At 35.3% G+C, this 14,252-nt stretch overlaps 1 protein-coding gene across 2 annotated transcripts in view; it reads right to left on the bottom strand.

The window, feature by feature from the left end:
• Positions 1-6,071: 6,071 nt before the first annotated feature.
• The window catches only part of LOC148032446 (apoptosis inhibitor 5-like protein API5), a 66,600-nt gene continuing 58,419 nt past the window's right edge, over positions 6,072-14,252 (bottom strand). Inside the window, exons 11-17 of one of the 2 annotated variants that reach the window (XM_087683119.1) lie at positions 11,207-11,254; positions 7,939-8,028; positions 7,716-7,822; positions 7,401-7,515; positions 7,251-7,316; positions 7,065-7,156; positions 6,072-6,984 (exon numbers count right to left, since the gene is read on the bottom strand). In XM_087683119.1, coding sequence (XP_087539245.1) covers positions 6,807-6,984; positions 7,065-7,156; positions 7,251-7,316; positions 7,401-7,515; positions 7,716-7,822; positions 7,939-8,028; positions 11,207-11,254 — 696 coding nt within the window. In that variant the 3' untranslated portion in view covers positions 6,072-6,806. The remainder of the gene's footprint in view (positions 6,985-7,064; positions 7,157-7,250; positions 7,317-7,400; positions 7,516-7,715; positions 7,823-7,938; positions 8,029-11,206; positions 11,255-14,252) is intronic. The other variant, XM_087683120.1, reaches the window with a different exon arrangement.

The following is a 14,252-nucleotide window of genomic DNA, read 5'->3' as shown; positions in this document are numbered from 1 at the left end:
TGTATGCTTCCTCTCTTTCTTCCTTCTCTCATTTTCTTCTTCTATTGAGGATACTAAGCCATTAGAGCTAGAGAAGTCTCAATAAAGGCTTCTGGGGATTCATGTCACGTGTATACTTCTTCCTCACTTTGTTGTTGCTCACTATCATCGCATCAAGGTTTCATAGTTGTCGATACATCAGCTCCTAAAATCTCAAAATCTGTAGCTATACCTTGAATTGAATTGGTTGGTCCATCATGAAGATAATCTTGCCATCAGTCCTAGTATTGCCTAGTAGGAATAATTTGTCCATGTCCTACCATCTGCACATAAAATGAAATATTTTCTTTTAAGGAATTTTCACTACAAGAAAATAAAGATTTTGCCATGTTTTGAAAGATTCTGAATGAAAGAAAAACTTTTAAATAAAATCAATTGTTGTACATTGTACCTACCTCTCTTCACTTAACAAAAGTTGTAATGATTCCTAGCATTATAGGGGTATGGTGTGGTCAATGGCTCCTAGTATTTTCTTGTAATGTGTGTGGCCTCTTTCTCTATTTGAAATTTATTTTTGTACAACTTGAATGGATTATTTATTTATATATAACAAGGAATACATCCTAGGCCTTAGGCATCCACGAAAGTTTAATTGTAAAAGTGAGGATTATATTGTAACCAAATCCAAGTTGTAGGGCATGCATATGAAGAACTCATAGGTATGTTATGGTGTCCAAAAGTAGATTGGGCAAGCCAAAATGACTCCCTTGGGGGGTCCATCTATAAGAAATCATCTATATATTGTGCATTCAAAGGATATTAAGACATACCCTTTCTTTACATGCTATAAGGCTTCAAATGACCCCTTTTACTTTACTAAACTTATGGATTTTTTTCGAATTATAATTTTTAAAAAATTTTGTAAATATAGTCATGTAAATTTTACTAGATATATTACCCCTTCTTTCCATAAGGTGGACTCCTCGGGAATGATTGATCATATATAGTTTTCTTTTATTAGAACCTTCTCTATATATACTAGAGAGTCATGCTCAAGTTTAGGCGGTGAATCTAGATTCCTTCAAAGGATTATGGATTGCATAGAGGTGGATGTATAAAATGTAGGGTTTTATTCATTTGTCTTATTAGCTCATTAGCTTTCACATAATATGACTACATTTGCAAGTGATTTCCACCTTGTGTTGTACTACTCTCTCATCAATTGATGTGATAGACTAAGCTTTCTAGTTTAACTCTTCAATCTTTTTCTCATCTATGAGTTGTGTAGTGGAAGCATAGTGAGAGATAAGACAAAGTGTTTGATCTTCTTTCTCAATTAGCACTATCCTTAGGATCTCCTCTATATCAAGGGGCTTTTCAAGTATGTGTTCATGCTCCTCCTAGGTGATGGACCAACAAGATAGAACTTCAATCGTGTCCTCATTAGTGACCATGTTGATGATTTCATGTGCTCTAGCCATGGCACCAAAAGTTGTACCTAATTGTGTAAAGCATTCAAATGCTCTAAGGTGGATATTAGTCTCTATCTCTTCTATCATGCTATTGCTTTATGTAGTCAAGCGTTTTGCCAATTGGGGACTTTAGCTAAGATGTACTCACTTCAGAGTTCATTTGATCCTTAACTTCCAAAAATTCATCTAAATTTTGCTTCAACTTAGCTCACTTGTATTTCTTTTGTTACTAGACATTGTCTGCCGTTGCAGGTTAAGCAGCAATTGGTTCAGGCTTAAGGTTATGTTTTCTAGTAGGTTGAGTGATGTTTTCCTTTTGTTGGGAAGCTTTAAATTCTTGTGATAGAGTGGCACTAGCAACAAATGAGGAGTATTGTGGTTGTGGATCTGAGGTGGTGGATTTATCATTCTCTTTAGGTTGTTGGTTGGGCTTAGGATGCACGCTTTTCGCATTTGATGAGGGCCATTGTGGTTTTGGATGTGTGGTTGGTGTTTCCTTACTTTTGGATGTTATTTTATCCAAGCAAATCATTATTTATCACAATGTATTGGACATTTTTGAGCATCAATGTGATGCAAGTAAGTTTTTGTGGCAAACTAATGACCATTAAAACACATCTCACATATTCACTGTGTACTTAATCATGAATTAAAATTATTTATTTTTTGTTTGTTTATTTATTCGTGCACTTGGAAGCTTTTTTGAAATGGATTCTATTTTCCAAATGCTAGCAAGCAAATACCTACGCCTTTCCAAGCAACATGAAAGAGCACTTGAATACCAATCATTTTGCATCATTTCGACATAATTTCATCAATTAACCATTAGACGTGTCTAGTTTCATGAATCCTTTGACAATGTTTTTGTTTGACAAAATCTCTCGTAAGCTCTAATTCTTATGCATCTCCCCCAAGGGCCCTTTTCTTATCATTTTGGTCAAACTCTATTAAATGATGTTACATAATCATTTTTTGTAACATTTAGTCAACATGGATGGTCTTTTGACAGCAAAAATTCACCATTCATATACTACTAGAGACATTTTCAAAGAGGATGATATGAACATTATAAAATTTGTATCCCTATTCTCTAGTTATTGTTATGTCCCACATTGAAACCTAAACCTAAATCTAAGGTACACCAACTTCAAATTCTAGATATATTTAATGTTACCAATGTATATTTTTCAAATATGAGATTATCATTTGCATTCTTTAAAGCATAAATAAGAGTATGGTATCTTTGCTAATTGAACCAAGCATTGAGAATCATTGAACTCATAAAAGCAAGCATGAAACCGTATATTGTATTGAATAAGGTAAAAAAGAAACTTACATCTTGCAAATGAAGGGTATAAAATCACTACCAAATGATTGAACTTTGTCAAATACAAATCAAAAAGCACCATAAGGTTGACAATTTGAAGTCTATGCTCACATGTTGTGGAATTCAAAAAGAAATATAAATTTCCTTTTATATTAAGACAAAAGATGATGATTGTCAACATGTCAAATGGGGTTGTGGGCCAACAACTTTGAGAGTGTGCATACACAAGTGCATAAGTTCAAACATTGGATACATCCCTTTAAAAGGCACCTTTCTTATTTCAAGCCTTCTCAAAGATAAAAAAATAGAGTTGTATAACACCTATTCTTAATATCAATACTAAGATAAAACACTTTCAAGGGAACGGTGTCACTCAAAAGGCAAACAATTGTACATATGCAAAATTTTACAATTGGCAAAGTAGACATTATACAAGGAATTGTATAGCTCGCATCTTTAGTTTTACTCCTTGATGCAAAGATAATAAAGATAAGTCGATGTTCTATTGCCTTACTTTCAAGATTGAGTAAATGTAAGTTGATATTATATTACTTTTCACTGCAAAGCCTTTAGGATCTTCAGTGCAATCACTTTAAAGCAAGATACAACTTCAAGATTCACAGGGTTACTTTTCAATCTATAACAGTTGACTACTTTTTTAATGGTTAACACACATGTACACACACATGTATGTATGTATTATGTGAAGCAACATCTACATAATGACAATATTTCACATTACAAAGACAATAAAAAAAGAGTTTATTGAATAAATTAAATCTTATGAATAAAGTTTTGTATTACAAGGGGTGTATGAGCGAGCCCATAAAACAAGACTTGAAACATATAAATGTATCCAAAACTAAAGATTAGCGAACCAAGTACATAATAAAATATGGAAAGATTACATTTAGTACATGTATCCGTACAAAAGAAGAAGGTTAGAACCTTACAACTAATGCATACTGCATGTGTTGAAGGTGGAACTTGGTTTTCAACCCTCTAACTATATCCAATTAAATACCTTGTTCGTATAGCATGTACATTTAGCCCACTCAACCATTGTACCTTATTCACATCATAAGTGGCATAGCAAAGGGTGTGTCAAGATTGTTGAGAAAGGATTATTCGAGTCTTGTGTCACATAATGCCTTGCATGTGATAAATCAAAACAAATAGTAGCACTTCCAACCAAAAAATGTCAAAGCTAAGGGTAAATCAACCATGATAATGACCTTTATTCATAGCAAGTTTCATGCAGTGGCCAAAATAGGGGGTCAAATCTTGGGCATGGCACAACAAGTGTATTTAACAACCAATACACATACCTCAACCTTAGGATAGATTAAGTACCCCATGAACCAATAAGGCTTGAGCTCTAAATACCAACATCCCAATTAATGAAATCAAAGTTTTCCAGAGTTGGATAACCTCATCATAGCATAAACTATCACTATCTATGCTAGAGGTGTGGAAGATTGGCTCCTAAGAGCTAGCATCATGTGGATCAAATAATGAGAAGGCCATTACCATTAGTCAATACAAATTGTAGCACATGCCCACGTACTTACTTATGGTCAATTAGAACGTCTCATACTTATGATCAATTAGCATTGCATTTGGCAAACTCTCTATGATAGACCATGAGGTGGTAACAAAGTAAACATAGACATGTCAACCCATGTCATCATTCCCAAAATCTTGGTTATTGTTATGGATTCATGTGCCCCTACAACTACTTAGATAGCCTTACAAACTGCATGAGTTGAATGATGCAACACTCAAAACATAAGTAATAGTAATGGTTGTCCATCTTCAAATGAGAGCATCATTGTAATGAATTGAGGATGTGAATGCTCCAATGGCAATTTAGCCTACAATGGAAATACCATGAGCAAGATGCAAGGTAGCACCAAAAGTATGACAACAATTTAGGTGGTACAAGTGGATATCACCATGCTCAATACATTACAAATAGTTAGTCTCACATAGTCCACACCAAAGGTAGCCCAAATGGTTGGATCTATTGTAATGACAATTTATATGCATTAGATAGCCTAAGTGTTGCCGATATAATAGCAAGGGGGAAAACCACAAATGATAAATGCACACGAATAGAAGAATCGCAAATGTATGTGTAGAAAATTGGAAAGGTAGCACCTCATAGTGCTTATGGTTGGTGTGTCACCGAACCTCATGTTGGACCAATCCCAAGGCAATGCAATACTCGAGTAATGTAGGAAACAACTCATTACAATCACACATCCTACTATGTGTTTATTTGGCTTATACTTTGATTGGCTCCTCTAATAATCAAAAGCTCCAATAGATCTATCTTGGCTTCAATATATGTGAATGATGTCCTTCTATCACTCCATGACAGTGAATATTCAATCCAAATGGTATCGTTCTAGTTTTTAAGCGTTACCCCTAGCACCTCATAGTGCTTATGGTTGGTGTGTCACTGAACCTCATGTTGGACCAATCCCAAGGCAATGCAATGCTTGAGTAATGTAGGAAACAACTCATTACAATCACACATCCTACTATGTGTTTATTTGGCTTATACTTTGATTGGCTCCTCTAATAATCAAAAGCTCCAATAGATCTATCTTGGCTTCAATAAATGTAAATGATGTCCTTATATCACTCCATGACAGTGAATATTCAATGCAAATGGTATCGTTCTAGGTTTTAAGCGTTACCCCTATGACAGTCTAGGCTTCATCAAGACACATCATAAAGACTTAAGTGATTACATCGGAAACATCTCACAAGGTCCACCTCAATACATAATTGCGTTTGCAAAAGTTTGTGGATTAACACACTTTTGCAATTGTAAGTGATTTGTGCACACTCATACTTCAATCGTGGTGAAAATCCTTTGAATGTGCTTCTCTTAAATTCCAACTCCACCTCCATTTGCCACACAACCAACTCCACTTCCCTTCTCTTTCTTGCTCAACTCTTGTACTTGGAAACAGCATGCATTATCGCCATCCAATACGCAATCCAATCTTCAGTTCACTTCAGCCCTTTTGCATCGCAAATACCAGGCAAACCACTAAACAGCCATTGCCAACACTGAAAGTGCTACCTTTACATTTGGAAAGAGGCATTTGAAATATCTATTCAGAGAGTTGTCCATTTCTATTCTGTATGGCACCCACATACAACGTTCTGCATTCGAACTACTTGGTACTGTTTTTAGAGTGAGGTGCTACAACGACTAGGTCAGTGTTCAATGGAGTTTTCATGGAACTCAACACACATCAAGCAAGTTAGCAATTAAGATTATATTTGATTTCTTACATACAAGTTTGATTATCATAATAGCCAGCTAGCTAACCATGTAAACCCATTGGAAATTGGTTGCTATGACCAACTGGTCCAGGAGTTTTTGCATCCACATTTCAAACATGAATAGGTTCATAAACAACAAAATGTGCTCATTAAACACACTTCCATAAGCTGTGTAGCAATGTTGAATCCACCCATGACCATGTACTCGGTGCTTCCATTAGGCCCTCCAGGGCATAGAGATTCTCACCTGCATAGAGATTCTCACCTGTATGCTCCAAATGAGGCTTTAAGGCTGCTTTGTAGAAATCTTCACGAGAGCTGGATAGTAGCATGAACAGTCAGCAAAATGAAAAACAGTGGCCCTTGTAATTTGGAGCACACTGTCAAATAATGATATCCTGCACTCGATTCACACCATCTGTAACCATCTGATATATGTATACGCTTTATCTGTATGCTTATTGAATGATTTCCATGGTACAAATGTATCCCTTGCCGATTATTGCAAGAGGTCTAGTTTACAGAACAGAGCTATAGTAACCTGAGAGGGTGATTGTCCAGTGATTTCAAGAAGCTATAGGACATCACCCCAATATAAGAATACCAGGACATATTTGAAGGGTATCCAGATAAAATTCCCAGTCTACATGATAAGTGCTGTGCTTAATCTTGATCTTCTCTGCTCTTCTTTCACTAAGAATATTGTACAGAGTTGGTAATGAATATTACCAAAAGCCTCTCCGCCCGCCTCGGACACCTCCAAAACCACCCCTACCCCGACCTCTCCGCCATCCCCGACCACCTCCACGTATTGTGAGACTTCGTGCGCTATCTGGTCGACCCTTCTTTGTTTTGGAATCTTCTGATCTTGTCCCATTGATAGCTGAAGCAGCCCGTTTTGTTCTGCATTGCCATACATTTGAAAGGTGAGAATTCAGATTAAACATTAATGGAAAATCATACACACAAAAACTATAACTTACCCAATATTTGCAGGAGCGGCCACTGCAGAAGCTTTCCATGACAGCGTTATGTTCTTGTCACTGATGAAAGAAGGGGCCTTTTGATGTAATGGCTGCACCACATGGAATTTAGGTGAATCACACTTTCCTCAGTGTATTTAATTTGAAATTGTATATACAATCCAAACAAAAAGAAAGAAAAAAAACCTTTAGGAGTGTCAAAATGTTAGTGCAGGCACGTTGTTTCGCAAATGTATCCTGTTGTTTCGATACCTGCACCAACATGGCATAAACATTTCTTGCACAATAATAATCTTTCACCTGCCAAGTCAAGAACAGAAAAATCACAGAACATACAACTGCAGCTTTTGCAGGTTGGTCCTTGGCTGCAGCTCTTTCCTTGCCCAATTCCCCAAGACTCTGTGCTAACTTCTTGCTTGCAGCTTTCACAATTTCTTCAACAACCTTCAGCCTAGTTCACGATTTTACAGTAATCATAACAAGCGTTAGTAAGCTCCAAATGTGTAGAACTTGACATTGAAGCAACTTCTAAGAAGCGGACCATATTTTCTGCCCATTGACAAGATTTCTCTGGTGGAGACTTGACAAGTTTTTTCCAGGAACCACACAATCACACATCATCATCCCAAGAGTGCAAGACTTAATGGATACCTTTCTGTCCAATCTTTGAAATTTTCAGAAAAATCCTCCCCTAATCGATCAGAAGGTTGGCCAGTTACTATCTTATATCCGCATAAACTATTAGTTGCATTTGGTACCTGCAACCCCCAATTCCCCATGGATGAGAACCACCACCCCAAAACAAAATCAAGTGAGACTCCTACATTATTTTAAGCGTGAAGTTTGGCATTTCAAACTAAAACGAAATGCTGACCTTATGAGCAAATTGATGGAATGTATAGAGCAGGCATTCAATAAACAACAAGTGCAGCTCTTCATTTGTTCGCCGTATAGGCATGTATCTCTGCAAGCCATGAAATCTGTTTAGATGTGTCAACCAATGATACAGTTGTAATACATAAAATATGTTGGCAAGGGAAATGTAACAGTTATGATACATTAAAATATATTGAAATGGAACATGTAACCAGGATACACTTCCAATACATTAAAATATATTGAAAAGGAAAATGTAACAGTTATGATAATTCAAAAATGTTGAAAAGGAACATGTAAACTAATCGGGTATGGTCTGTGCATAATTTTTAGAAGGCATTTATGACCGTACCCTAAGTGCATATTGCTGTGTCACTGCTCTAGTCTGCAAGTGCTTCAAAGTCCTCAAATTTGCAGGATTCCATATAATACAGAACTCTAACACACCAATAAGGTCCTCAAGCATAGGACTTGGGCTAAGAAAAAAAGTAATGCTTTGTAATAGACTCAAGAGTCCCAAAGCCTATATGGGACCCAAGCAAATTTTTTATCAATTCCTCAAGAAAAAGCCACTAAGAAGAGGGATGCATAATGTACAACCAATTCCATCTCGTCCAACAACATCCAAATGAAGTCATAGGCATTCCCAAATGAGCTCCGAGTTCTACAGCTGGCAAAATCTGCATGAGGCAGATGATGAATGTCAAGCTATGTCACAAAATGACGGCCTAGCTCTTAAGCCTCCAACTCATAATCATGAGGTGGGTTCAAGACTTGTTGGGTGCATCACTTGGTTGACACCTATCTTCAAACGGTTCATTTATCGAAGTCTAAGTTCTTGCCCCCTCAAACATACCTATCTTCAAACGGTTCATTTATCCAAGTCTAAGTTCTTGCCCCCTCAAACATTTTGTTGGCCCTCCGCCTTGGTGGGATCACCACGGGGGAGGGTAATGCAATCAAGCTTTGTTGTTCATTTGGCTTGCAAATTATCTTACTATCACCAAAATGAGAAATAAACTTAATGATTTAATTAACATAAAATCTGATTTTAGTACTCTAGTTTTTAGCATGGTACCATTGCACCCATAGTGAAGGATCTGGCACCGAGACATGCAATGCAAGCATACAGGTTATGGGGTACAAGGACAAGGCAAAAGAAACAAGGTACAATATGAAACTTTGGTTACCTTGACGGCTTGCACCTTAAAATGAATGATCATTTGAAAGTTTCACCTAGTAAGCAACTCACTTAAGCTTTAAAATAGACATAATACTTACGTCTCATCCAATCTCACTTCTGTTTGATTAGCTATTGATTCATTAGCCCTTAATCAAATTCAAATCCTGCTTAATGAGCATCTAGTTACTCATTCAGAAAGTTGATCATGGCTCTTTAGGGACTCTTTCTATCTCATTTTAGAAACATAAATTTGGAGTGAGGCATTTTATTCTTATTTGTTGCAAAAATTTACAAGTTTCAACCATGGAACATGAGTCAATAGCATGTATAGAGTGAGAAAATCAACCAATCCTCTCCACTCAGCATGGGGAATCCATTGGATAGCTCTATAACTCCATTAATAGCAAGTTATGTTGCTGTCTTCATCTCAAAATCATTAAAATCAAAACAAGTTATTACAACACAACAATGTGACATCCTCTCTTTTAGTTCAAGATCTCAAGCCTTATGCACTTCCATACAACTTTATTGCAAAGAAAGTGAATTTTTCACAATTCCATCACAATATCTCCCTTTGTTTATGAAAGAAACAACATGGGCTACATGAAGACTATACAAGACAATTAACAAGGCAAATGCTTCGTGAAATTCGACTTAAATGTTGACTATCATTTTTAGGGTTTTACAAGATAAAGTATTCATGTGTACTTACAATCACTTTAAAATTGAGTGAAGACTAACATTTAGAGTGGCAAGCTCAATGTGCACTTATGGATCAATTGCATCAAACGCAAGGTGGTTTCATATGATATGTTTATAGTACGGAACATATACAAAAAATTTAAGAAAATAATACATTGTTTCATACGTTCATTTAAAAATGTATATAAAATGTATGTATGTATAGACACACACACACATACATACATACATACACGCACATACACATATATATAGTATATGTATATGTATATGTATACGTATACGTATATGTATATGTATATATATATGTATATGTATATGTATATGTATATGTATATAGGGGTGGATGTGTGTGTGTGTGTGTGTGTGTGTGTGTGTGTAAACAATACATATATATATATATACATTCTATATATATATATATATATATATATATATATATATATATATATATATATATATATATATATATATAATGTATATATAATCAACTTACACATATAAAATATGCAACTTAAAAATAGACAATGGAAAGAAGGAAAAGGGAGTATGGATGAAAGTGAGACCAAAGAGGAAGGAAGCACAGGGAGAAGAAAGGAAGAGAAGGTGTAGATTAAAGTCAGAAAGGAAAGAATAGAGAGAGAGAGAGAGAGAGAGAGAGAGAGAGAGAGAAAGTAGACTAAAATGGGAGAGGATGAGGGAGAGGGAGAGGGAGAGGGAGAGTAGATTAAAGTGTAGATGAAGCTGGAATAGAAGGTGGCTAAGGCTTGAAAGAGAGGGAGATTAAAAAATATAAAAGGCTGATTTGTGATGATGAGATAAGAGGGAGGGCTATCCTTTTATAAGGGCAACAATACTAGAGAAAACTAGAAACATGAATCAGAAGTGGAACTTCAAAGATGAAGTTTGGAAAAGTAAGAGTGGATAGAAGGAAGAGAAACATCGGCTGAATAAATGGTCAAAGCAACGGCTACTTTTTAAAACACAATGCAGTGGTTAGTTAAAGCGGTCGATAACACAAGCGCACAAGTCCTATATGGAACGGTACCATGGTAACTGCGAAACACCTTTCAATGGTATTGAAACGCGCAACACCTTGAGTGAAACAACTAATTCAAACACAATTTTTACGCGGAAAATAATTATTTTTTCTTGCTTTTTTGAGAGTTTTTAAACACTACATATATGATAGACATCATTTATTGACATGAAAGGATTTGCATTGTATGGATGTGTAAGTTGCAACTCATTGTTTATAAAGAAAACTATCTCATATATCTTGTTCAACCATTTCACTTGGTGTTTCACTTCGGGCTTGTCTAAAGGTAAAATGTTTCAAGGCAAAATGCAACATTTCAAGGATGAAACATTTCGCACTTACCTTGAGCTGTACTATACGGAACATTTCGTGCACGCACAAAATGAAAATCTGGTCACAAGAAATCACTAAAAAATACAGCTTAGATCATACAAAAGTAAGATTATAGCTCTTTTATCCTGGAAAATGCACAAAAATTTATAGAAATGCAAGCTAGGACCTAATCATAGTAGTCAGAAACGTTAGAAACGTTTAGAAACGAGACATTGGAAATGTGTTTTGTAAGTTTCTTTCAAGAGGGGATCAAATAAGAAACACGAGTTTGTTTATATAGGGATTTTATATAGTTTTGACTAAGGAAAGAGATTCTATACCTCTATGGAACTCTCTCTTAAACAAAGAAAGGCCAATTGAGCTTGAGTGATAATACATGAGAGTCAATTGAGAATAAATTATAATACGTTTCATATCCATGATCCATTATTGACTTGTCACTTATATCAAAGTTAGTCTTTGGACAAGCTACACTCTGGTTTAGAGCTCAAACATTATGATTCATATATATCACACAAAGAAAATTGAAATAAACATGTAAATAGTCTATCTACAATATGGACTGAGTCAAGTTACAACATCATGATTTTCATTTCAAAACAAACTAACAAATTGTCAAAATCGAGAATGAATCATAATATACCATTAGAAACTCATAAATGAGACTAAAGTCGTATAATAATCAACTCTTAAGACAAAAACAGATACTAGATTGACAAAGTCCAATAACTAAATAAAATCCCAAAAAAGTAAGTCTCTCATCCAATAAGTTGAGCCCTCACAAATCATTACTCATCATCATTATCACATTTAACATTGTCCAACACTTTTTGTCAAAAAACCCCATGTTTTTTACTCTCAAAAACGTTTCGTAAGTTTCAAATTGAAAGAAATGTGTATCTCTACTACTATTGACTTAATGGAACAAATATAGCAAGGATCAAAGCAATTGCCCTTTGGTTTCTTTGCTACTATGGACCTAATGGAACAAATATAGCAAGGATCAAAGCAATTGCCCTTTAGTTTCAAACATAAATAGAGATAAAGCACTAGGATTGATGCATGAAGAGGATCGAGGCGTTGTACAATAAACTAGATCAGTTTGGACTTGAGATTTGCATGTATTATACGTTGTTTATAGTGTGTAAGCAAATCAATTGAACCAAGAACAGTATGTATTCATGAGCATTACACTTGTTAGAGTGAATGGATAAATTTGCCATGCATTTGGTCTAGGTTGGTGAGAGCAACTAATGAAAGCATTTCACAAATAAGTCCAAGTTGATTTTAAGTGCAAGGCACATGGGAATCACTAGTATTAAGACAATGTAGATTTGTGACAGCAAGACCACAAGTCACTTATGATCCATGCAAGCTTTAAATAATTTCAAAGGAATACCGTAAGAGGTGCCAATCTTTAGCGTATATTATGTGTCCTCTACAATGAAAGAACAATCTAGCACAAATGGTTTTATCTCAACTTTACAATCTCCTCATAAGTCACTGCAATTCTTATTCAATAGCCATTATCAAGGGCATATGCAACCAGCCTTCCTTCTCAAAAAGGATAGAAATGACTTGCTTAATCAACGACTATAGCAAACATAAATTTCACATAAATTGAAAATGTCAACGTTACCACTTAATCTTGAACAATGGACAGCATGTTGATCCCAACAGTGAAGCCCGTTGCAATATTTCTTTATCTTAAATTGCAATTGGATGGAATACAACGAGAATCTCCTTCACTCTCCGATTGTCTCTCGCTATCATAAATGACTAACAAGCTTCAAAACCAATTTGCCCCTTGGTTTGCTTGAAAATTGGCCTTCAATTGTACTCCCTTGATGACAAATTCAGCCCCAAATGTTTTCTAGTTGAATGGCAACTTGAATCTCTTGAAATTGTTTTATCGAAATTCAAGTCTCTAGGCCTTCAATTTTTTAGCACGCTTCTCAAGGTTAATTTCTACTACAAATTACAATCTACAACAAAGATTAGTCAAAATCTCCACCTCCAACAACTGATTTTGCTAGAAATTGCTAAGGATGAGATAAAATTGTGAGAGGAGAAAAAATTCACACTTCCATTGTAAGAAAATGAAAAAAAATCAATCGCTACCCTATCAAAACCACCACGAAACCTATCTCCACTAATAGAACACCTCGAATATGGTGTTGCTTGGCACTTCTGAGCATGTTACCAGCTCTCAGTGGATCTCCTACAACCTTTTTTCTCTCTTTCTCTCTCCACTTACACAAGGTTGGAATTAACCCTCTCTCTTTCTTCCAACCTCAAAAACGTTTTTTCCACTTGAATGAGCAAGTTGCTGAGTGGCAACCTTCCAAAATGATTTCAAGCATCATCTAACTTTATTAAATTAATTTTTAAATATAAAATATAAAAGTTAATATAATAATTATTTATGGCTCAAAAATAATTATTTGACTAGACAACAATTAAATTCGCTTGGCCAATTTAACACCCAAGTGATCCTAACTACTCACTAGCCAGGAACTCGCATTAATTAATTAATTAATTAATTAATACCAATTCCCTAGTATCACCACTGTCATTAACGGCTAATTAAATATTCTAAGCCAAGTTTTAACATTGGATACCACCTAGTACCTATCATGCATTACTTATTACAACTTTTGCCAATATCACCCCCTGATCATCAAGGTTACTTAAGTCTCACTGTCACTTAACTTACATTTCACGTGTACCTCACATGTGTACAACTTAATAATGCCAAAGCTAAGCATTAAAAATATACGCCCCCACGATAGCATAGGTAGCAACAAATAAGAATAATAATGTCTCTTATGGCAAAACACACTGCATCATCTATATTTCAAGTAAACTATGAAGCATTTCTGCTTTCACTTCTTTTCTTCTTTAATTTTCCTTTAACAACTTTCACTTTTCTTTTTCCTCTTTTTTGACAAAAACAAAACTTTGCTCCAACAAACTAGGAGGATACAAGGTCTTCTTGGAAAACCCTAACTTTTGACTATAAAGACTATAGCATAGTTTTTGAACTTTGAAAACT

The sequence above is a fragment of the Lygodium microphyllum genome, chromosome 8 (genome assembly GCF_053477565.2).
Source record: "Lygodium microphyllum isolate KBCC chromosome 8, Lygodium_microphyllum_v1.1.10, whole genome shotgun sequence".
Taxonomy (NCBI): domain Eukaryota; kingdom Viridiplantae; phylum Streptophyta; class Polypodiopsida; order Schizaeales; family Lygodiaceae; genus Lygodium; species Lygodium microphyllum.
This window is presented reverse-complemented; position numbering and strand designations above follow the sequence as displayed.